The 26,235-nt window shown below is 35.0% G+C and overlaps 1 protein-coding gene across 1 annotated transcript in view; it reads left to right on the forward strand.

Annotated features, from left to right (window-relative positions):
* The first annotated feature begins 725 nt into the window (after positions 1 to 725).
* The window catches only part of DENND10 (DENN domain containing 10), a 455,606-nt gene continuing 430,096 nt past the window's right edge, over positions 726 to 26,235 (forward strand). The window contains exons 1-2 of the mRNA XM_044055976.1: positions 726 to 814; positions 1,182 to 1,291. Coding sequence (XP_043911911.1) covers positions 1,246 to 1,291 — 46 coding nt within the window. The 5' untranslated portion in view covers positions 726 to 814; positions 1,182 to 1,245. The remainder of the gene's footprint in view (positions 815 to 1,181; positions 1,292 to 26,235) is intronic.

The raw sequence follows: 26,235 nt of genomic DNA on the forward strand, positions 1-26,235 counted from the left end.
TATGTAGACAGATACATTTTCATACTTTACATCTCCTTATTCTCCTTTCTTCACTCACTTCCTTACTTCTATCAATTTCATTGGCTCCGTATCAGTGTTTTTTTTTTTCTAGTTTTATCAATTTCTCTGTAAATATGCCATAAGCCTGCCTTTCTCTCATTTTGTATTTCAATTCCTGTTTGTATTATACTAACTTACCTTTAATTTCTCTATAAATAGGCTAAAATTTCTCTGTTAAATCATTGTCATTTAACTTGCCTGCACTGAAAAAGGGCTCCTACTCAGCTAGACTTTCCAGGAAAACATATGTCGATAAATTAAGGTACCTATGTTAGGCAGAGGGTCAAAGTTTTAGAGTTAGTGCATACCTCTCAACCTGTTAGCACAATAATTTTGAATAAAGATAAAATAACGGGAGACAATGGCCTCAAATCAAGGAAAGATTTTAAATATTGTTCTTATAAACTTAGAACGTTGCTAGAGCAGGTTTTGCATGAACATGCATTTTCTCAATTATATGAAGTCTGAAACTGAAAATCAAATGTCTGCCATTATTTAGTGACTTCAGCCTTTGATGATTTGACAGAAAACCACACATTAATGAAGGACCCCCCCCCCAAAAAAAAAAAAAAAAATATGAGGGAAAAATCTGGACAGTTGGGGGATGCATAACGGCGAGGAGGTCACTTAGGCTGTGTTTCATGGGGAAGCATAAAAGTGAAACGCACAACTCCAATGAACATTCAGAAAAACAGATTATGTAAATGAGTTATGTCTGCTCGCTAAAACTTTCAAGTAACAAACGCTAACCAAGGTGGGTACCAGCCTAACTTGACGTAAAAGTGAATACGTCCTCTAGAATTCAGAATAAAATGATTTTCAAAGTATGCAAAGACCACGTAGTAAACCACGCAACTCAACACTTCTGATTTAACACAGCTGAGAACGTCTAAATAAGAAATACTACATTGCATAAATTCCGGTAGTTTGCCAGTCGTACCAGTAAAAGGGTTTGTACTTATGGTATGTGGGGACCGATTTTTATGTTGCACAAGAGTCTTGACAGATTCGTTGAACAGTCATTTGTTCTTTGAGACTTGAGCTTTTAAGCTAAACGCCTTCTAATTTATTATATGCAATTACATTTTCATTTACTCTGTCATGCTAATATCTGTTGACAGGATTGTTATAATCGACATTAGAAGTTAGCTTTACACCTGGCAGAGGACAAGGTAGAAGAGGAATATGGCTATTGCTGAGGCTCAGCTGATGCAAAGTGTTGGTTTGATAGGTAAGAAAACTATTGCCTTTTTTCAAATTAATGTATGTGACTTGTTAGCTTTCATGTGTGTATTTAGCAAACGGTAGGCATTAATATGAGGATAAAACATAAGTTTTATAACTGCCTTTTCAGGAGCACTTCAGTTTCCTTCCGTGTTATTGAAAAATGGGTGACACATTTATAGAGGAAACAACTTTCATATTATAGTTTTGAAGTTTCATTATTTTCGCATCCCCTTGCTTTAGCTACAGGATTATTACTGCCTTGGTTTAACAGTCGGTGCCCTTTGTTTAAGAAAATTATGGTTGTTTTAATATGTTTGCCGTTCAGCATGTGTGATGCACGTGATTATGTTTATTTCAGTCTGATCAAGTTCTCTTTTATCAAATAGGCTGCTGTCAAACTAGTTTGTCAGCTGGCTGTTTCCTTTTACCTTTGAAAACTGAATCCCCTTCCGCAAAGTGTATGCACAATAAGGTAAACTGGTAAGAGAGTTACTGTTACAGAAACTGGATCACAGTTCACTAGGCATCTTATTGGCAATGTGGATCTGTGAGAAGATTATCATTTTATTTGACGTTTTTGTTGTACATTTTCCATTCTTTATAATGTGTTGAGAGGGATTGTCAATACTTGCTTTCCTCATTTGCCACTTGTAACTGCTGCTGTATCATCCAAGTAAATCGTAGTTAATGGTGATATGGCACAGTGACCTGCATCCGCTTCTGAGTGATTTATTTGCTCTGTATTTCCTTGCCATTGCTGTAAATATTAAGATGGTAAAATATTTTTATACAAGTTAGTAATTGTAGGGAAGGTAACCATAATTATTCATAGACAAAAAAAATGCTATTTCATTTGGTTGTAGACATATTCATTGAGTTATTCTACTTATGGTGTAATAGAGAAAAAAACATTTGGTGGGGGGACAGAGTGGTTTCGTGACATGTAATAAAATGTTAATTTTTTTATTTTAATTTTGGTACTGTTTGGTGCAATGATTACAATTTTTAAATTATTATATTTATTCATAGGCAAAAAAAAAACAATTGTTATTTCAGTTAGTTGTAGACATATTTGTCGAGTTATTCTACTTATGGTATATTGGAGAAAAATCTTTTTTGGTGGGAGGACAGAGTGTTTACGTGACATATTGTATTAAACTGTCAGTATATTTTATTTTAATTTTGGCACTGTTTGGTGCAATGATTACATTTGAAGTTATTATAATTTTTTAATGGGTCATGCTTCTCTACTCCTTTCTTCTTCCCATTCTTTTTTATGTACAGGTTGAGTGCAGTTTATTCATCAGCTGGGACTGTAACTCTTTGCCAGATGTGAGATGGCATTCCTTTTTGTGAAATGGCATGTATTTCTGTTTAAGAACACTTACAGAATTGCATATGTAGAAAAATTATGATCATGCAAGAAGGACCTCCTAAGCTGTTCTTGTTTGCTTTGTTCATTGCATTTCTGGGTTGTTTAAGCAGGTGGATTCCATTGTACTTACACAGTTAAACACTTGCTTTGTGCATACAGTGCACATAGAGTGACCTCAAAGGAAGCAAGATAGGATGAAGCAGAGCAGTGTACTAGGGAAAATACAAGTAGTAAGTTCCTGCTTCTTACGGCACAATCTGACTGCGCCAAAGTAGAAAACAAAGTGCCTGTCTCTGCCCTTTAATTTACAGCTGCTTTGGTGGTGATGTGGATTTTTCTTACTTTCTCTGTTTTGCCAACCTTCAAAGAAATATGTTACATCTGGACTGGTAATCCTTTAAAAGTTAATGACTAGAGTCATCTGATGCTTTTTTTTAATCTTTGAAGATTAATGTATCTCGGCATTTGAACCCTTTCTTTCCAGTCTGATCCACAACATTCTCTAAACCTTAGCTTGAACACTTAATCACAAGAGACAGTCACTGGGTTGTTGTCTTGATCTTGTACGTGTGGACATTTTTTCATAAGAGGTCCATTCAAAACTTTTTGCCTTCTGTGCCACTTATGACTCAGGACTTATGCCTTCTGTGCCCCTTATGACTGAGTCTGACAAAGATTAAAATTTAAAATGACTGGATCATGTAGTGCTTTTGCTTCTGATACTGTTATTGTAGTCTAAAAGGGGCTGTAATGAGGGACTATGTTTTTTAGCCACGAAGGATACTTGAACAGCGACTAAGTTTCAATCCATGGCCGGTTATATGGCCTACTTGAGAGGAGCAGTGTAAAAGAAAGTAAATTCTGTATTAGCTTCCCTGGTAAAAAAGAGTGAATCACACAGGTCCCTTGTGCATTTCTGCAAAAATGTTGCTTATTAAATGTATAAGTACTAGGTCTTTAGGATGGCTTTGAAGATTGTAACATGATTGGCTTTGTAACAGATTAATTGCCAGCATCTTTCAACTTGAAAGATGGCTTTTGTTTTCAAAATAGTCCAAGCTTTCTTTTGTCTGCAGGAAGGTATCAACAGGTCATGGGAGGAGGTTGAGGTAGATGTGTTTTTGTCTTCTCAACAGTGGAAGTCCTACATTGTCTGGAAACTGCAGACATGTCAATCTGACCTCATTTGTATATAAAGTATAAAAATACTGCTATAGGAAACTGACTGTTTAGAAGCCAGTGGAGTACTGCACCTAAGGTGGCATGGCTTTACATCATGAAATTCACAGTAGACAAATATAACAGGATTTTTTGTTTGAATGGATAACCCAGTTAGTGAACCAGAAAGTTCATCCAAGTCTAACTTGCTTAGATTTCAAGAAAGGCGTCAACACACTATTGTACAAAAACTTTGTGGAAAGTTAGAAAACCTTGGAATGCATAGTGTGGTGGTGCGGTGTAAACTCTGGCCAGATAAGAATACACAGACATTTAGTAAAATGTAACTGGTGGGATACCACAAAAATAAGTACTGAGGTTAATTTTATTAACTGTTTGTATGAGGGTCATTGTGTAAGTTCTGGAAGCCAAATTATGCATTTTTGTCAATATCACAAAATATATGTATTAGAACAGCTGCTCAAAAAGCTGTAGAAAGGTTTGAAATGAACTTGGTGTGATTGGGACTGGAGAATGATTTAACATGTCAGATTCAATTTAGTAAATGGATGGACATTGACTTGGTAAGATTGGAAGAATGATTTAAAAGTTAAGTTTAGTAGAAAGACAGAGAAATGCAAATTCTGTAGCAGATTTCTTTTATAAGTCACTGTCTATGCGTGAATGCACAAGATGAATTATGAATATTACCAGTGATATAATGTGTTGTATTAGGAAGGAAAACATTTCAGCACTGAGCACTTTAAATATTTAAATGTTAAATTGAAGTACGTCAGTGGATTGTTTGATTGGTTAGTTGCACATATAAAACCCAGTATCTAATTAATGTAAGTGTTCTGATGAAGTCTATTTGATGTAGATGAAAGCGCTTAACTAAGTTTTAATGGGTTCGTATTATTGAATAAAGAAGTGTTGTACAAGGAATTTTGGAGTATTAAGTGAGTCCAGACATTCAGTGCAGCGAACGGAGTTTGGGTACATTCATTTTATGCGTGAATATGTTTACTTCTAACCTGCTGTATTTTCCCCAGTTTACAGATTCATGAGGGCAGTGTTTTTAAATATCATGCTGTAATTTCCTTGGCTTGTTTAAAGTTGTTACATTTTAATATTATTTCACCACCATTCCCTATGAATGTCTACTTAAAATATTATTACTAAAATTTCTAATAAGTTGCATATGTGCAAATTGCTTTTTTTACATTGTGAACATGAAAAATTAATCCTATAACATTTCTGGAGTTGAATCTTCTGTGTTTCAGTTATGGATTGCCCCGTGTTTCATTACAAACTTAAAGTGCTGTGGCCTCAGGAGTTGTCTGATGGATAGTAGTAGCTAACCTAGCAGTGCAGTCAATCCAATACAGCCTGTGAATTTTGTAAACCTGATTAAGGCATGTTTTATCATTATCTTAATTGTGCAAGAAAATCAAATATCATACTTCTGCGAACTTGGACCTGTTAGAGTGGCATAGTTCAAAATGATTGTCACGTTTCATTGAGAATTTCCAGAAAATTACTGTAGGCAGGGACCGAACAGCTTTTACAGCTTTTCAGTTTTAAGAAGATATTATTGCAATGTTGACTTATAAACTGGCATTCTGCCTGATTTCATATCAATAAAATAGTTATAAACTGCCCTTTTCTGCTTAACCGATTAAAAATTTGCAATATTAAAATGATTTTAAACTGTCCTTCCTGTTTTGAAGTTTTGTAATTATACAGTATTTCTATGCTTTTGCCTGTTACCCAGCTGTCTACTCCTTATAGTTGCTCAATCCAACAAAGACGTTCCTTGTGAGATTTATCACATTTGGTACTTTCATGAATTTTTCCTTTGTTTGAAATGCAATACTTCATATTCAGAATATACTATCGTAATGCATAAGTAAATTTTAAGTAGTTTTTTAAACCTAGTGTGATGTGTGGATGATTAAATAGGACAGACACACTGTAGATACAGTTTCAAATATATATTCAGATTTAACTGTGTAAAACATGTACCACTTCATATGCATTTTTTAAATGTCTCATTTGCAGAGAGATATATTTTATTTATTTTATTTTATTTTATTTTACATTTGTTGACCGGGCTAGTACAGCTGGATATAGGTCCATTTTCAGTGGAGCCGGGAGAAAAAGCTCCATAAATGAGATAATATATGTCAAGTATTATGAAGTAACTATGTATTGTATACAGTTCATGAAGTAGCAAGCATTATATTATGCATGTTGTTTGTTTTACATTAACCTTAATTCTGTTGTAAGCATGCTGTGGTCTGTATACATCAAAATAATTTTGAACAATCAAGACATGTTTTAAATAAGTGTTGCTTTTTAATCATTAAAATTATTTTTTACTTTGTAAACAGTCTATATATCTGTCCATATCTAAAAAACTAAGGACTATTTTAATCTGCACGTCTGGTCTTCCTTTCGGGGCAGTTCTTGCTGTTTTATAGCTTCACTTAGATACAAGAGGAGTCTTTCTTTGTACTTCTTGAATATCGCAGTTCTTACAATTTTTGAATTCTTGTGACGCTTTCTTTTTATTCATCTCCATTGTGGAAGTTTGCCCCACATTTTATTTAATTTTTATGTTATTTGTTTTTTTAACTTGGTAAACATTCTAAGCACAAACCTCTTTCTAGAGGTGCTCTGAGAACATGTTTGAAGTGATATGCTCAGGGTCACAAAGTTGGTAAATGGAAGCTGAGGAAATTGAATCCTGTACTACAGGATAAAACTCACCAATTTATAGCTTTAATCTTCACTTTCAAACTGCTAGTATTCCTTCTTCATATATTTCCATCTTTGCTTAACCAATGGATCATAGCTCAAGTCAACGTTCTGGTTGCTTTTGCATTGTCACTGTCTCCCTAAATTGTAAGTCAGGTAGTCATCTACATTTCTGCCATGATAGGACTTATTTCATAGCTAATTTCTTTCCAGCATTTTCTTTACTTTGTACTGATATTTGTATGTCAGTAATGAAGTTGAAATAGGTAAATTTGCTTTTCATATTTGAGCTGGTGAGATACCAAGCTTCTGCAATGGAATGTTCCTACTTCTAAAAGTTGAGAATGATAGCCCTCATAGCTTTTGCTATGGCTCTTTCTCATAAGATTTTTCACTGGGTACTTTCCCCTTTACCCATTAGAATGCATATAATGTGGACTTACTGTTAAGTTTGATTTTCCAGTTATGTGCATGTCTTCTGACACCTATATTTTGGATTATTATATCACATCAAGAATACACTGTGCTAAGAATGTGTAATGCACTAATCACACTTGAATTTGTTGTCTGTTAATTTTATTAATTCATGTTACTTGGAATAATAATCTAAACATGAGGTATATGGTTGAGTGAATATATGTTCATGCTGTTGCACAAATGATGTGGTACTACAGCTTAGCTGACCTGAGTTCATTTAGTGTCACAGGTGACAATGTCGCAGGGAAGATTGGCGTACCGACCCTGGGGAGAAAATAATTTTCTAAGGTGGCATATAGAGCACTAAGGTGTTCCTTGGCAGAGGCTGGGAAGCCAGTTGTGATGTGCTTTGGCCAAAGAAGCAGAGCTGCATGCCATTGATAGTTTCTTGCAAACTAAGGAGTGGTGCAGTGCAGTTTGTCCATTGTATAACCTCTGGGAGACTGTCTACCCATACATGTCTGAGATGAACTGGGATAGACCAAAAAATAGAAACCTTTCGGCTGATGGTTGGAGAGCACCCCCCCTCCAGACACCCCTAAGTTCTGCGCTGACAGCAGTCTTAATTTGGTATTAGTGTGAGGTGGCTGTAGTGACCAGTAAACCTGTCATGGACGTGGGGCACAGGGCTGGCTGTTGGGATGATATCTGGGGAGAAAACAGAAAAAAAATGAGCAAAAATAAAAAAAGAAAGATCTTTCTTTGGATTGTTTTTACACTAGAAACTTGGGCTCCTCTACCGTAACAAAAAGTTTCTCACCAGTGAAGCTAATGTAACTCCCTCTTATGCCTACTTCCTACCCAGTCTATTATATGGCTCTCAAATTCTTACTTGCCTCAACTCCACACTCCTTGCCAAACTTGAATCTACCTACAACAAGATAGCCAGATTTGCAGCCCATCAAACTTACAAGTCACATCACTATCTCTCACTCCTTAACTGGCTAGAACTACCTCACCAGCTTCTTCTCCCTCAACTCCAGGTCATCCACTCTATCTTTTATCAGCTTTCTTAGTGTCCTACCCTATCATCTGTCATCTCCCACTATTCACCTGCTAGATCCCTCTGGAGCTCTAACCTAGATCTGCTACAAATCCACAAACCTAAAACTGAGAAAGGATGCATTCCCTATAGCTAGAATCCTTCCAAGGTCTGGAACAAATTTCCACTAGAGATCAGGTCATTCAAGCAACTTAGTCAATTCAAGCTAGCCACTAAAGAATACATGTTAAGCCAATGGACTTGCCTGTGTACCCACCCCCCTTAAACAGCTTATCAACCCTAACTGCACACCTCTGTCTGCTCCCAACTTATGTAACTTTCTAGACCATGTCTCACATTAACTTCTCTATCCGAGGCACATTACATACATTCTTATCTGCATAATGTAAGAATTTATATCTGGTGACAAAACTATTGTTAGTCTTTCTGAATGATGTAGGATTCTAAATCTGACAGAAATAATGATTAGTTAACTGTAGTAAATCCATGTATATGTTGCTTTGAATATTTTCTGTAAACCAGTTGTTGATTGTTTACTTATTTTTGTAAATGTTAATCTGTAGAACAGGTGGAGCTTTTCTCCCCAGGCCTCTGCAGAAAAAGGGCTACTTAAATCAGTCAGACAAACCTGGTCAACAAATGTAAAATAAAATAAAGAAATAAATATGGTGAAGTCAGCAGATATGAATGCAGTCCTGCGATTGCAGATCTATATATGTAATCAAGTTCAAGGAGGCCTACACCTCCTTCAGAATGAGGAGTATATAATTTTGGTATACACTGATTTTTTTATATATATCATTGATAGGTATGAAACATTTTCTTGTTTCGTATCCAAGTGATCCACTATCATTTGGAGCCAGTCAGTCACCCCAAAACTGTAAGTTAGAACAGGAAGAGCAAATTGGTTTACAGCTTAGACTTTTGTTCCTAGATGTCAAGGCTGTTTTGAACATTAATTTTACTCTTCTAAAATATACCTTAATGAGTTTTGTTCATAGGCATTTTCTAGGCTAATGACTACAAGGGCCTTTTTAAGCCCAGCCATGCAGCCCAAATCTCTGACAAGTTCTGCTACCCATGATAAGTGTAAGCAGGGGCTTGGGAGATGAAGCATTTACAAGCAGGGGCCTGCGAGATGAACCATTTTAGGCTGTGTGTGTCTATTAGAGATGCGGGTTCCAAACCAGGGATGAATTGTCTGTTGCCCATCCAGTTGTCTGTGTTACACTTGAATTGGGTTACAGAGGAACTCTGCTTCAATAGGGAGCCTGTTTCAAAGAAGGGGTAGTTTTTGGGATACATACCTGTCTCTCCAGCAGATCCTATTTATATCACAGTCAATGTTTAAGTCTTTAGAGCAGGTAATTCTGGTGCTGTTTGTTTTGTGGATATGCAGGAGATCCATCAGAGTGGAGTCTAACAATGCCTTGTATGCCAGGCATATATTAGAATACAGGAATAGGGCCTTGAAGTGGTCTGCATAGGGCATACTACTTGTATGCCCTGTAGTCTTGTAGTCAGGAACCTCAGTGGTCGTTCCACTTGTTGGATATGCCTGGTTAGGTACATACCAAAGGGGGGATTGTTCTTAATGATAAGTCTGTTGAATGCTGAAAACAGTCTTAACAGTCACTTTGTTGGACCCAGATGCCATACCTTTTTTCTAAGTTGTACAACATAGAATGATTTCCTTACTACTGTAGACATGTGATGGTCAAAGGCAAGATTACTGTCTGTGTGTGCCCCAAAGCCAGTTTGTTTGTGTTATTGTTGACCCTTCATCATTTCCAAAATATTTATACACTCCCTCCTACTCAAGTTCCTGTATAACACATTCCTGTCCCAGAGTAATCATTTCTTGGTGCTGCTTTCCTGCATTAAATGTTCCTTCTGCACATTTATCAAGACCAAATTACATTCATGTATCATCTGAAAAAGCACAACTGCAAATTACCATCAGCTTATCATCTGATGAGTAATACAGTTTTGAATCATCCACAAAAATATGAGAAGTCTTTACACTTGTTGTTTTCTGGGAGCCAAACTGTAAACATAACCTAATCTGTTAAGTAGCTTAATGGGTTAAGGGTAAGACAAAAGAGCAGCAGTGGCAAAGAGTCACCCTGGAATATCCCCTTTGAATTTTTATCCCTGGGATAATAATATAGCAGTAACCCACGCCTGGGTGTGGGTAATGCGGGATTTAACCACGGTTGGTGTGGTTTGGTCCCGAGGGCGAAGCCCGAGGGACCAAACAAAGACAACCGTGGTTAAATCCCGCATTACCCGCACCCAGAAGTGGGTTATTGCTATTATACAATGACACTATTTAAGAAAATAAATAATTACTTTTCTTAAATAATGGCATTGTATAATGCCTCTTTGCTGCCCTTCCGCAGCTGTCTGGTATTCCGCGGCAGTTCTGATCTACTGCGTGTCTCCGCAGTACATCAGATGTGTGGTCAAAAGCAGCGGAGAATGCAAGATCTCCGTTGCTTTGTCTCGCTATGTTAAATGGGTTTAACATAGCGAGACAGCTTTAAAATAAGCAATGGAGATCTCCGTTAATTATTTTAAAGCTGTCTCGCTATGTTAAACCCATTTAATATAGCGAGACAGGTTTAAAAAACAAGCAACGGAGATCGCAAGATCTCCATTGCTTTTTACACACTGTGTTGCTATGTTAAAGGAGTTTAACATAGCGAGACAGCTTTAAAAAAAGCAACGGAGATCTGCGTTGCTTTTTTTAAACCTGTATCGCTATGTTAAACTCTTTTAACATAGCGAGACAGTGTTTTATACTAACGGAAAAAGTCCGGATTTACAACGGGCACGTTGGTTGGGTTGGCCAATCAGCGTGCACGTTTTAGAGGAGGAATTGTATAATATTTCCTTTATCATGGCTTAGCTGCAAAGTGGTTTGCCACTGTTTCATGCTCGCTGTAATGTAACTGATCAATGTAGGGTGTATCTTGTACATCTGTAAGCACTCCTTTTGTCCATGAACGTGGTATGCTGTCAAATGCATTTTTGCAATCTATCCATGTCATACTTAGATTTTTTTCCCCTTTTTAAATTTTTCCATTATGATTTTACTTGGCAACAAATAATCCTTTGTTCCAGAAGACTTTCTTTTGTTACCCTTTTATTCTAGTGGCATGATTAAGTTTTCTTCTAAGTGACTATAACCTCTGTTGGTATTAATACCTGTATATAACTTGTACATTGTCAGAAAGCAAGTAATTGGCCTGTATATTTTAGGATAGCTTGCAGGTTCACTCTTAAGGAGGAGTATCATTGTTCCTGTTGTTAACCAGGTTGGTGCCTGTTTGGGATGTGCGTAGAAGTAGTTCATATTCTGGGCTAAATCATCTTGTAAAGTTAATACTTTTAGCTAGAAGTTAGGTACTGCTTCTGGCCCTGGGGTTTTCCATTTAGGAGCTTTCCTTAATTTTATTTCAGTTTCTCTGGCCGTTACTTCATCCCATTTCATATCCTGTAGATTTGAACTTCTTAATTTTTCTTTTACTTTTTTTCTATCCATTCAGCATCTTTGTTATGCTCTGCAGAGTCTTCATAGATATTTATCCAAAATGCGTCTTTTCCAATTTCTTCTTTTTTTGGTGGAGTTTCTTTTCCTTTTGCTTTGTTTCCCACTTCCCTCTAACTTTTTTGGGTCATCAGTGAAGGGCTTATTTTTTACTTTTGCATTATATTTATCTGCATATCTTGAAGTTTTTCTGCCTGTGCTGATTATCTTTAGTTTATTACTTGCAATAGCTTACGATAGAGCCTGGTCTGTTCTGATACTGTACATTGCTTTTATCATGTTTGTCTTTCTAAGTATTTTTGTTCTGTTCCCTCTTCTAACAGCGACACTTCTTGTCTTAATTGCTTTATAGTTTTCTCCATTCAATGCTTCCATGATGGCATTTGATTTCTTCCTTTCCTTTCCCTTATTGCTGTGAGTTTTTTGCGGTAAGACTTCAGTTATTATTTAGCTGTACAGTAATGTATTTTGTTTATATCTGTTATCGCATAAATTTCCATTAGTCGTTTTGATTACTGTGTTCATTTGTTTTATCAGACGTCTAAACGTTTGGGTCTTTTTGAGTTTCTGCAATTTATTTCTTTCATCGATCTTAATATGTCTATCTATCTCTGTTAAAGTAAGCAACCCTTCCCTTAGATCATTTTCTTCTAAACTGAGAACACAGTCCTTGTTGTCCATTTTCTGCAAGCATTCTACAGAAAGTTTTAGCATGTCTTCCTGTAACATATTCTGTCCATCTGCATCCTGTGTCATCTGTTACTGTTTCAAATGGAGACTCACTGGCTTATCACTTCACAACAGTGACTGCTTCCGAGTTGCCACAGTTTCCTGCTCCTTCCCTTGCTGTGTAACTCTAACTGAACTTTTATACTGTTTTCCAACTGAAGGCTCTAGAATATCTTCATGTGGCAAATGATCATATACTTCCCATTCCATTTGTTTCCCCTTAATTTGGGGACTCGTCGTTACGTCATGCTGTGACTCTACCAGAGTTTGATTTTCTACATGAAATCCTTTACTTTGCAGGTAATCCATAACTTCTGTTTCAGTTTAAGTTCTCCATTACTAATCCTCTTTTCTTCTGTTTAGAAATTTTCCATATCTGGATGCCTCTGTCTGTATTTTTCTTCAAACATCTTTGGTGCTGCTTTTTTTTTTATACTGATTGATTTTTCTTTCTCCTTTGCAGAAGTACTGTACTATATTAAATCTCTATTCTTCCCCGTGTCCATATTTCTTCAGATGTCTCCCACTCTGTTTCTCATTACTCTGGGGATTCATTGTTCCATCATGCTGTGACATAACCTGTGGTAGACTTTGCAGGTATTACTACATTTCCATAACTTCAGATTCTATTTGTTTAACTTCTACTTTACTAATCTTTTGTTCTACATTCTCTTCTTTGTGATCTTATTTTTTGTATTGTGGAATTTTCGTATTTGGGTGCCTTTGCCTGTATTTCCCTTCAAATATCTTTGGAGCTGCTTTTTTAGTATTGATTAGGTTGGCTTTCTCCTTTGCATAAATATTGCACCATATTAGATTTCTATTTCCCATGTCCATGTTTCTTTATTTATTTAAAAAACTCTAGGTTTTGTTTATTCCATCTTCACACTTCCTCTCTTGCTTCTTTTTCCAAATGGCAGAAAGTTTCTTGGTCCAAATAATGTTTTCATGGATCTGTTGCATTAATGAACACAAATTTACATTTGAAGCTTTTGACAGTTTATTTATTTATTTATTTATTTTATGCCATACCAGGTTGCCACGAAGAGATAGTCCATGGGGCCAAAGAAGGGAGAAAAACTCAAAAAGAATAAATGTACATTAAATAAAACAATAATGTACATTAACATTTAACAAAACAATAAAAAAACAAAAAACAAAAATTAAAATAACAAAATTTGTTATAAAAATATATTATCAGCCAAGAATCAACAAAACAAAACAGAAGAAGAATAAACAAACATAGAAGAAGATGAAAAAAACAAAAGGTTGCGTAGTATTAAATAGTAGGTAGTTGAGTAGATAGTAGAGTAGGTTATGAGGGGAGGGTTGAGGGGGGAGATGAGCATAGAGATGCAGAGAGTGTGAGAGAAAGAAAAGAGGAAGAGTGAATGATTAGTGGTAATTGATGTTTAGGTGGAAGAGAGTTCAGAGAGAAGCGAGGGCTGAAGGAAAGAAGGTTTTGCCTGGATTTATCTTGTGCAAGTGTTTTTCTTTCCTCTAATTTCTCTCTTTATTTTTTTGAATATCTTCTCTCTGGAAATTCTGGGCTTTTTGCATAATGGTAACAGTGCATAATGGTGCTCTACAGTGTTTATGGTGTTGCTTCAGCTACATGACTGTTTCTGAATGCCTGCATAAACACATTCATGCACACATAAATGTATTTGTTTTTGGCTTTCACATTATAAATTAATGTTACCACTCTTCTCATTTTTTTTTAACACTCAGATAAATTATAACATTTAAGATATATATAGAAATTAAGTAATTAAACAATCTAATGAAAAAAGAATATCAAAACAACAAAAACGACTATTTAAAAAGGTGCCTACTGTACAGCAAAAACTCTAAAAATTCAAGAATTAACATTTATTATGTAAGTATTACTGACTGTTTATTTAGCAGTTTTTAAATTGTATCCAAGTGTTGTAAAAAGTGGTGATTCTAGTTGTTCTTGTGTTGATTGTAAGACTAAAAGGTAAACGTTTGTTGCAATGTTTAGAAATTCTTTTTCAAGTTTGGAGTCGATTCATTTTTTTCAATTCTTGGTGAATATTTTTTTTTGCTATTGTTTCTATTCCTTTGACACAAGCAGGTATTGGAGTGTTAAATAAAATTAGTAATTTAAAGTAAATTGATAGTTGAATAAAACCTGTAAAAAAATTGTTATCCCAGAATGGTTTAAGAACATTACAGTCAAAAAAATATTCTGCCAATCGGCTTTAATATTTAACTTGCATCTCCAACATCCTACTTTTTTTATACATTGATTCAGCTCTATGTGGAGTAATGCAAGCTCTATGCAAGAATTTCCAAGAGAATAATCTCCATTTTAATAAGGAAGTAGTTTTTTGAAGATATTATTTTTTTATTATCTTCACTTGGATAGTTACTGTATATGAATTTGAAATAATACCCATAAGTTTCATTGTAATATTTTGATGTATTTTTTATCTCTTTATATATTTTGTATAAAAGTCCTTTCCTTAGTATATTTTGATGCATCAAAATAATTAAACATCAGTGAGGCTTAGGAACAGAATTTCTTACTGTTGTTTGCATTAGTTAAATTATATATTCTACTGATTACGCAGTAGTGGTGCTGCGGTAGCATTGTCGCCTCATAGCAAGACGTTGTCGCGTTCGATTCTCAGAGCGTCTTCTGTGTGGAGGCATGCATGAATGGGCGTGCCTTCGTTGAAGGTTGTGCGTCAGGGCTGGTAACTCGGCACGTAAAAATCCACTACCAAACATTAGCGGACTGGAGTTCTGCTGTGGCGACCCCTAACTGGGATAAGCCAAAAGACACAACAACAACTGATTGTCTACAGTTTTGAATGTCTAACAAAGTTTCTTTACATAATTGTTTGTTTTATACTGTATAATTTGCAGCTTTTCTATATCATCAACTGAGACCATAATAACATTTTTTCTGTTTAAATATAATCATTGTAAATAAATATATATTATTTTGAGTGTAAGATATAGGAAACAGTAGAAAAAACTGAGCTTTGTATTTTGGGTTCTTGTACAAATTATTTATCTGTATGCCTTTGATATCTAAATTTGATTTTAAGAAATTTGCAAATGGTTCTGTAATTAAAGAGTAATGGCAACAATGGGCATCCTTGTTTAATTCCCTTAGAAATCAAAACTGATTCTGAAATATATGAACCTATTTTTATATAAGCAAAGTAATTTTCATAAAGTAGATTAATAAGTTGTAAGAAATTATTTGAAAAATTACATTCTTCTAAGACTAAGAAAAGGTATTTCCTGTTAACTGAGTCAAAAGCACTAATAATGTTTAAACTTATTAATGTTAAATTATCTTTTGTGTTATTAGCATAATCAGTTACGATTAATATTCTTTTACCGTTATAATAATTCCTACTTATTATGAATCCGGTTTGATCATTATTAATCAGAAATCCAAGAAAATATTGAATTCTGGTAGCGGGAATAGCCACAGGTATTTTATAATCAACATTTAATAGTGAAATTGGTCTATAAGAACAATCTGCTGGGTCTTTATCAACTTTTTAAGAGCAGAGAAATAATAAGTGTGTATTTCCATGTTGGTGGAACCTTTCTTAGATTCTTAACTACTGAAAAAACTTTGAGCAAGATATTTAAAGCTTCTTTAGGTGTACATTTCTAAAATTTCAATATTATGCTATGATTGCCAGGAGCTTTATTATGGCGGTAGCGTTGTTACCTCACAGCAAGAGGTTCTCCCGTTCGATTCTCAGCTTGGCTTGGGAGTGCCTTCTGTGTGGAGTCTGCATGTCCTCCCCACGGTTGGGTAGCATTCGAAAGACATGCGTGTGTAAATGGGCGTGCCTTCATTGAAGGTTGGGCGTCGAGCTGGTACCTCGGTGTTTCATAAAAAATCTACTGCCAATCATTAGCGGACCAGAGTTCTGCTGTGGCGACCCCTTACCGGGAAAAAGCCAAAAGACAAACAACAACAACCAGGAGCTTTATTAGGTTTTAGTTTATTAATTTGATTTTTAGGTTCAGACATTAATACAGGTCCATCAACTGATTTGATTTGTTTTAATGTGGCTTCTATTGAAAGTTTTTTTTTATTACTTCTTGTGAATCCATTGTTGGATTATATTAATTGATTTTATTAAAGAGAGTTCTAAATACTGTTTAAGATGTCCTCTATTTCTGTAACCTTTTTCCCACCACTAGAAAATTTATATCTTTAGTGTGATTAGTTTTAATAAGCATCTTTTTTCTAGAAGCTAATTTATACATGGATTTTTGGATTTATAGAATTAATTTAATCTTTTCAAAATTTATCATAGTTTTATGATTCAGGATTTATAGATATTTACTTAGTAAGTTATTAATTTCTTTTGTCAGATTAGCATTTCTTTTTTGGCTATCTAGTTTTAGCATCACTTTTTTCTTGTAAATCTGTCAATTCCTTGTCCCATTGCTTTTTCTTTAGAGTATACCAGTTCATAACTTTACCATATAAATATGCTTTTAGGGCGTCCCATAGATAAATTTCTGATATCTTCTGTACAGTTAATTTCAGTAAAGGTTTAAATTTCTTTATTAAAGAATTAAAAAAAAATCTTTTTAGTTATATAAGCAGGTATCTTTTTAATGTGAATATTGTTATTATAATTTAACATAAGCACAAATGTTTTATAGCGTTGTGGTCAGAAAGTGGACAAGAGACTACTTTCACCTTGCCTAGTGTAGTGGTTAAATCTTCAGAAACATATACTCTATCTGTTCTTGGTTGTGATCTAGGTCTGTGTGAAAAGTGAGTAAAAAAAATTCTGAGTCTGAAAATTCATTAATATTTTTGATTTGAAATAAATCTATAAAATTTATTAATTATTTTGCCGTGGCTAGTATCCTTTGTTTTCTGATAGTATTAGTATTTCTATCCTTTAATATACATTTGAAATCTCTTGCCAAAATAATACCTTTTGAGAGTTGAATAATCTGATCTAATTTGTGTTTAACAGTTTTAACTCCAATACCAGATATCCAAGATACATTAATAAAGGTGTATAGTTTTCTTCTGATTTCTATTTTTACTGAACAAAACATCCCTTTGTCATCACTATATGTATTTAGTATATTGGGTATATGTAAAGAGTTTCTCCACAAAATAGCTACCCCTTTTTTCTGGTTATACTGAGAGGCAAGAGCTAACTAACACAGTGTAATTTATATCTGCCTAATCTTCTTGTAACAAATGTGTTTCTTGTAAAAAAAAGTAATTTGGGAACTAAATAACTTTAGAAACTTGTCTAAACTACTCCTCTTGCAACTATTATTTAATCCATTAATATTAATGGAAATGCATTTTAAAAGTCTCATATAAAAGTCAAGACAAAAATACAATTGATATCATCATAGTTCCAAAATGTAATATTAACAATGAACCACTCACAGAAAATTTGAACTGCTTATTAACAATTATAAATCTAGTAAGCTTGATATTAAGTATGTATATAAATGAAAATGGTAGTAGACTCTAGTAAAAACAGAATGTTACACAAAAAAAATTAAACAAAGTTTTTTTATCCTTCATTCCCCTCATGGAGTCTGAGACTCCTAGTTTAAATAGCAAATCTATCCAAACCATCTTGCCCATTAACAGGAGTAAGTCAAATACCCCTTTGCTACTTTAGAAACAATAAAGTAATTGAAAAAAGCTATTAAAAACATCACACTCTTAAAAACACAATAAACAATTTGTTTTTCTCAATAGTCTAAACTATTTTTTACTTAAATAATGCCTGTATATACTTATAGTGGATTAAAAAGAAGGAAAAATGTAGTAAATAGTCATATCCTTAAATCCCAGTACACAAACATGGTATACCTAAGCCAAATCTCTCATGTAATGAAGAAAAAAAACCCTCAGAGTAGTATATAGAAATGAATAATAAGCACAGGATAACTTTTACCATATTGACTTTTGGAATTGAACAGCTGCTTCCTGCCTACAAATCTGAAAGCAGCGATCCTCATTTCATATCACCATCCCCATTGCAGCATGTATAGTTCTGTTTCAGCTGTAAGGATGCATGAGCATGTAGGCAACTTCTTGGTAGTAGCATTACAGGGCTACTAAATACAATATAACTATGATTCAATGCTGTGGGTAACATTTATACAACATCCCAAGCCACAGATACATTATTAAGAGAGATAAAATACATTCCTATTATAAATATTATTTGTCCGTCAAAACAACAAGAAGGGCGTTGTGTGTGGTGTCACTAACATCATACAGGATTTTGCTGTTGCTTTAAAATGGCATTATTTTCACCGATGTTGTGTAACACAAGGAAGTAATATATACAAAGTTTTACTGTGCTTTTTTTTTTATAAAAAATAATAATAATAATACTTAAAAATGCCATCAATTATTCAAAGAAGAAGCAAAAAAATGTGAGGACAGAGTAATAGCACAGGTTAATAATAAATAATAGTTCCTTTGACCATTTTCATTATTTAAAGTAAAGTATTAACATTCTGTGTCAGCTCACCTTACTACCACTTTTTCTCCTCTATATGCCAAGTTGTCTTTTCTTAATAAGGTATAACCTTCTCTAGACTACATATGGCATTCAGGTAGTAGCCTCTTCATCCAGATATAGCTGCACAGTACCCAAACAAATATAAACAGTATTTGTTGCTTGTCATACAAGCACTAGCCAATGAACATCATGTACAACTTGTACATAATCCCAGCTGTATGAATATTCATCTTCAACATACATAATTCACTTTTCCTATGACCAGGAAAACATATTAACCTTAACTACTGTCTCATTTTAACTTATTCTGGCTGCTTCAGTACCAAGCTTAGCCTCTGTATTAAGCAAAATAACTTGTAAGACAAGAATAAAGCAGTTTATTTTTGTGCTGGGTTCTCAGTCATGGAATAATCCTATAACCTCTTGTTCTTTCTTTCTATGTAAACTATACTTCAAAGGCAAGGCATTACTGCTGTTATCGCTTGTGAACTCTATCTACACATTTACTGCTTATATGCAAAACTACTGACAATGGCAATGATCCATTCATTTGTGCCTATTTATTTTACATTTACTCTGAATGAAGTGGAGATGCGTGGAGAATGGCATCCAGACACTGAGATGCACTACTGTAGTCATTACATACTTCGCCTTCTTTGTAGCCATAGAGGTGACAAGCGAAAGTAACTACTTCTAAACTTGTTAGTTTTCTGTACATTACAAACACAAACACAATGAAGACATATAACCAATGTTTTGGCTTTTATTTGTAACTTTTATTATACTTTTACAGTATGTAAATAATTGTCTTGTAATTTGTGTCACTTGGCTGAGTGCACTAATGTTCATGTAGCCTTCATATTGATTTTAACTTGAAACTTCTAGAATAAACAATTCTTCTTTTATGCACTGGAAAAAGCTTTTTTTTTAATTTTGAAAATTTAACCTTGGAAATGCAAGAATTCCGAAGTTACTAGTATAAACACTAGGCTTTAATTTTGATTTTAAAAGACGGTTTCTTTAAATTTATCAGTTTTTGCCTTTTGACCTCCACGAACAATAACACTATCTGACAAGCCTGCTTCTCCCCGAAAGGACCACAAGATTAATTTAAAACATATACCACAGTAACTAAGCACCAACAATGTATAGTAGATTAGGCAATTTCTGAAAGCTGTAATATGAAAGTTTAGGTATTTGTTCATTTCTTTATTTTAAGTTAGCTAATTAATTTCTCTATGAAAAATTTGATTAAATTAAAATACTAACTTTATAAGAGGAGAAGTATAGGAAACCTGCATATAAAGTTAATACTAGTGTAAAGCAAATGCTAATGAAAATAATAATAGTAAAAGGATGATTATATGCTTATTTAATCAAAGGGAAGTATATGTACTAGACACTAAAAGAAATATGTTAATTATTGAAATTAGCTATCAAAGTAGTGAAAGAGATAGAAATAGAAGATAATTTAATTACCTTAATGAAGAATGCATCAAAGTTTCCTTCTTCGGTTATAAGAGTGTTTAAAATGTGAAAATATTGTTATGCAAAAATAGAACTATAACTGCATATTAAATTAACTAATATTGCAAAATTAGAGAGTCACTTTTCTTTTTCTTTTCATTGATTTGCCAGCCATTTCTTTCAACTTGTCTTTTCAAGGATCTGTTATTCTAATCCATATCTTCTACTTGATCTATTGTATTTTTTATTTCAGGAATGTCATAGCAGTGTATAAATCTGCAAATTATTTAGTTTAATCCAGAAGAAATATTTGTAGTCTGGCAGGAAAAAGCAAGTCAACTTTAATCTTTCTTAAGTTCTGTTATTAAGGGTAGAAAGCATTTCCACTTAAACATCACAGCAGCAGAATAGTCATTGTCAAACCTTGTTATTTAATCCTCTATCTTGATAGGAGAATTTGACCAAGCTGATTTAAGGATTGATTCCTTGTCATGTGATGAAAAAAATATGACAATAGTAGATCTCAGTGGAGGGTTGTTTTTAAAGGAGGAGGTAACCAAAGCCAGGATGTTAAAAAAGTTTGTCATACCTTCCCCCTTCAAATTTTTTCTGGCAGACCAAAGACACAGATGTTGTTTCTCCAAGATTTGTTTTCGAGATCATCTATTTTGTTCAAGAGTAGAGTATCTTGCTTCAATAAGAATTCAATATTGTTTTCATCTTCCCTTCAGTCTCATTTAAGACTTCCTCTATTCCAGATATTTGAATTTTCTGCTGGTTTAAAGACTCCTGCATTTGTTCCATCTGTTCTGAACATTTTTCTTTAAAGTTAGATAATTTGTTGTCCATTTTGTCCATTTTCAAAGAATGTTCTTGTATGTTAGTAAGAACACACTGAAGCTCCTTTTTCAAAGATGAATCCTGTGAGCTTGTTTTTGTGTGACTAATTTCTAGATTATGAGTGAGGAAATTTTCTAGATAAAAATTTGACAGGAAAAAATAATATATATAAAAATATCATTCAGGTTGACTCATAATAGTAATATCTTGTTAGAAAACAAGTTAGGATAACTTATAAATATAATTTATTGTCAGCAATAAAAACAGAGTAGCAAAGCAGGAGAAATCTGCTTCTAGCCTATCAGCATCCTTGCCATACCCCATGTTACCACTCTTGACTTCTTATAAGCCAAATAATCCAATATATTAATTTGTTTTACGAATTGATAGAATTTGAAATATTTACATGTCAGTAATACCTGACTCAGTGGATTTATTTGGTGACTTGAATGTGCTCACAGCCTTTTTCTTTCTGTGAGTATTAGCAACAGTATTTCAGAAGTACTTTCAGCTAAAATATTACATTTTGTACTTGTCAAGTTTAAATTTTAAATTTCCTTCATTTCTCAGCACATCTTGCCAAAATATGGCTTAGCAGTCTTCTCTCACTGTTTCTGCTTAATTTTTAGACTTGCCTATATCAACATTTTTAATTCTAAGTAGTGCCAGACATCTCATTTTCTTATTTTTGTTCAACACCCTGCAGACTGCTATGAACACACCATTTTCCTTTTGTTCATCTTTGAAAAATAATTCTTTCTAGCACAGCTTCTGCAAAATTAGTCAAATGCAGGGAAGTACTTTGTCTTGTGCTTTTTGACATGTGCATTATGCTGATCTCAAATTTTAGAGAGGGGATGGCATAATGGTTAAGGTCTTTACATCACAGATGCAAGGTGTAGGGTTTGATTCTAACCTCTGATTATTCATTAGGCTAGTAATTGTCTACAGACCGTCTAGTATTTATCTATGAACATCATACTTCCTGTACATATCATAGTCCGCGTTTTCTCACCATTACTTTTACAGTGCATTTCTTATTTCAGAGTGTTACAGTTTAATTTGATTTGCATGTTATCTTACATGCACCATTGTTTTCAATTAGTTATTTTAATTGTGTACTTGTAATTTCACTGTCTCTGCATCTGCATCTTTAAATAACTTACCCTATGTTCGATCATTTTGTGTATTACAAAGTATCCTGGCTCTGCATCATACAACTCCATTGATTTACAGTCCTTGACTTAACTATTTTAGCTCACTAGTATCTGTATTCTCTGTAGGGCCTAGTGAAGAAAATAATCAATCCCCTTTTTCTCCATTTTTCACTCGGGGTCAGGTGTCGCATATTCTCTCTACTACCTTCTTTGACAGTCGTGCCTGACTGTCTCATATCTTCTGTCACACACTCCATTCATCTTTTTGCTCAATGTCCGTCTTTCTTCTTGCCTTCTTCCTGTCTTAAATAACCTATTGTTTTCCTGTATATATGCCAAAACCATAGTAATCTGTTTTCTTTGATATCTGCAATTGGAGCTACTTTAGTTCCTGTTCTGATGCCATTTATTAATTTGCCTCACAGTGTGCATCCTACCACCCATCTCAGACACTTCATTTCCATCACCTCTAAGTTATCCATCAACTCTGCCATCACTGCCTAGGTTTCTGTACCATGCAGTAGCACTGATCTCACCACTGTTTTGTACACCTTACTTTTCGGCATCTTTGACATTCTTCTGTTACACGCTACCCCTGACGGTGTCTGCCAGTTAGCTGCCACTCCTCTAGTTCTGTCTTGAACTTACCATTCAGAGTTTCTTTCTTCTCAACTGCCATTCCCAGATACTTGAAGCTGTTAACCTATTCCACTATTTTCCATTCTATCTCAAGTTTTCAGCTTCTTCTAATTTGCTCATTTGCTGCCACAGCAATTGCCTTGTCTGTACTCTGTTTCTTGATGTGTCTCCAGTTTTGCATTCCATCCCCTGTCATTTTCTGGATTTCCTGCTCAGAGTCTAACTAGTCTATTATGCAAAGCCATGGAACAAATTATCATGGAAATGATCAGAAAAGACATTGGCAACCTACAGATATTGGATCCATCCCAGTTTGGTTTTGTCAAAGGAAGCTCTTGCCTGCTCAACCTGGTAGATTTCTTTGACAGGGTAACCAAGGCAAGGGATAAAGAGAAAATACTGCATACTACCTACCTAGACCTAGCTAAGGCATTCAACACAATACTCCTCTCTGGTATTGTGGACAAATTCACCGAACTAGGTGTAAATCCCTACACATCTCTCTGGATTGCCAGCTGGCTGACAAGAATTTATGATTAGTGAAACTACTTCCACCAAGAGTCAGGTCACTAGTGGAGTACCGCATGGCTTTGTGCTGGCCAACTCCTGTTTGGCATCTACTTCTCTGATGTCAAGGGTCTCTGGTTCAACAAGTCTGCAGATGACTGCAAATTGGGAGCTGTCATAAAGTCCCATGACACTGACATCCTGTAAGAGAGCCTGACACAGACAAGTGACTGGTGCTAAAGCCACGGAATAAAACTCCATGCAAAGAAGTACATTATAATGCCTTTTGGGAAAATGTCTATCGCAGCAAATTACTCCAGTGATAAGACACTCCCAAGAGGTGACCCAGCAGTTAGAGAGTTGGGAACATATGTAAGCAGTAATCTGGCCTTTAACCAATATGTAGCCAAGGTGGTAAGAAAATCATTCTGTCGCCTAACTTTTATAAATCAGGATATGGTATCCAGGTCCAAGGAAGCTACAGTACCACTCAATTCATTCCATATCAAAATTTCATTGAGTACACTGCCCCCTGTGGCATGTACCTGACTAAGCATATGCATCAGTTGGAATGCCCACAGATGTTCCTCACCAAGAGAATCCAGGATATTAACACACTGTCCTATACAGATCACTTTAGGCTCCTAGCTCTATACTCTGTTATAGGATGTTGAGAGGCTATCTGTGCTTGGCATAGAAAGCATCCTTAGCTCCAGCCCTGATGGCCATAGATCTGAATTTTGCTTGTGACAGAAATAGAACATACTGGCAAGACTGATGTGTGACTCAAGGGATCCCTATACTCTGGAATAGGTTCCCCCATCCTTGTGAAGGAGAGTCCATCTCTGATCCTAGTCAAGTGTAACTTGTGACCATTGGGTGGGAAATCACAAATTCATCCCTGGGCTGGTCCTCATATTAGCTGGGAAAACTTAATAAGCAGCAGAGTCTACTGAGTTGTCTGCATACATCAGTTTTGTTGATCTGTCCCCTCCAATCTGTTTGCGAATTTAGTTAATCTCCAGTATGAACAGCAGTGGGCTCAGGGATGATCCCTGATGGGCACCCACTTCCACTGGGAACTACTGTTTGAGTCTAAACACTATTTGTACTCATGTCACTGGGTTGTTCTACATAGCCTGCATTAATTAGAATGTGTGTGGGACAGAACCATCACAGGACTTCCCAAATAAGCTGTCTTGAAACAGTGTCATATGCTTTCTCAACTGGTGAATAATTATCAGCTGCCTTTTGAGCTCATAATAATTCACGATAGTCTTTTTGTCTCGTATTTTTATCTTTCTCCCCTTCTATAAGGGTCAAGAATATGAAAGAATTAAATACCACTAAACCTTTATTGTATAAAAACAAACAAAAAAAACATTAAGATGTTAAACTTTGTATGTGTGTATATATATATATATATATATATATATATATATATATATATATATATATATATATATATATATATATATATATATATATATATATATATATATATATATATATATATATATATATATATATATATATATATATATATATATATATATGGGTCTACCTGAAAATGCCAAAAGTGCAGATTGCCGACAACGGAGAAGACCGAAAGTTGAGAATCCCGATGCTGAGAACACCGACATGTTAAGGTAAGTGTTTGGTAGGGACGGACGTTAAAGTCAGGGTGTGGGTAAGGTAAGTGTGTAATAATGATGGATGTTAGGGTAGGGTGCGGGTCAGTTAAGTGTGCAGTAGTGACGGACTTTAGGTTTAAGGGCGGGTTAAGGGAGTTAGGGTTAGGGTGCGGTAAGGTAAGTAAGTGTGCGATAGTGACAGGCTTGAGTGTTAGGGGCAGATTAAATGAGTTAGGGTTAGGGTGCTGGTAAGTTAAGTGTACAATAGTGACAGACTTAAGGGTTAGGGGCGGATTAAGTGAGTTAGGGTTAGGGTGGGGGTAAGGTAAGTGTGCGATAGTGATGGACCTTAGGGTTAGGGTTTGGATTAAGGTTAGTTCATAGATAGTTGTGTATGTAAGGTTTAGTGTAGGCTTGTAAGGTTTTTGGTGTGCTTGTGTTGTGTGTGTATTTTCCGGGAAAGGTATTTGTTTTGTTGATTGTCGGGATTGTGGTTTGTCGTGCTTGTGAAGTTTAGTGTTTTTGAACTTTCGGTTTTGTCGTGTCGGTTATTTCGTTGTCAGTGTTTTGGCATGTCGGTGTTATCAGGTAGGTAATATATATGTATTATTGTTTTTTATTTAAGCATCTCTCATCCCCACCTCACAGTGCCTCTTAAAAAGTTATACCCTGTACTTCTTCAGTCAGTCAAGATTTAATGACTCTCTTCCACAAGACAGTTGCCAGAGTTTGTTTCTTCCTTTATGTAACGTAGATACTCTGATGAGGACAGTGTTAAAGTACTGTTAAGGTAATTCATTCCCCTCCTGTATTTTTTTTTTTTTGGCCATTGATGCACAGGACCATCATCTGGAGGCCCAATGGCCTGCTGAAAGGAGACATAGCAGCAAAGGCTTTTCAGTGCATGGGTCAGGGAAAAGCAGTTTGGTCCTAATGCAGCAGCAGCAGTAGTATCCAGGGGCCTGTTATGCATATTTTATTAGCCTAAGATGTCTTCTTGTTAGGTTATGAGAACCCTGCTGTAGCAAGACCTACAATACTACTCCATGGGATTATGCTGTCATAAACATTCTGTACGTGAAGTGTAGCAGATTGCTTGTAGATTAAGTGCTCTTCTAGCAGTCT

Source organism: Protopterus annectens, chromosome 14.part0, assembly GCF_019279795.1.
Source record: "Protopterus annectens isolate FY-2018-M chromosome 14.part0, PAN1.0, whole genome shotgun sequence".
Lineage (NCBI taxonomy): Eukaryota > Metazoa > Chordata > Ceratodontiformes > Protopteridae > Protopterus > Protopterus annectens.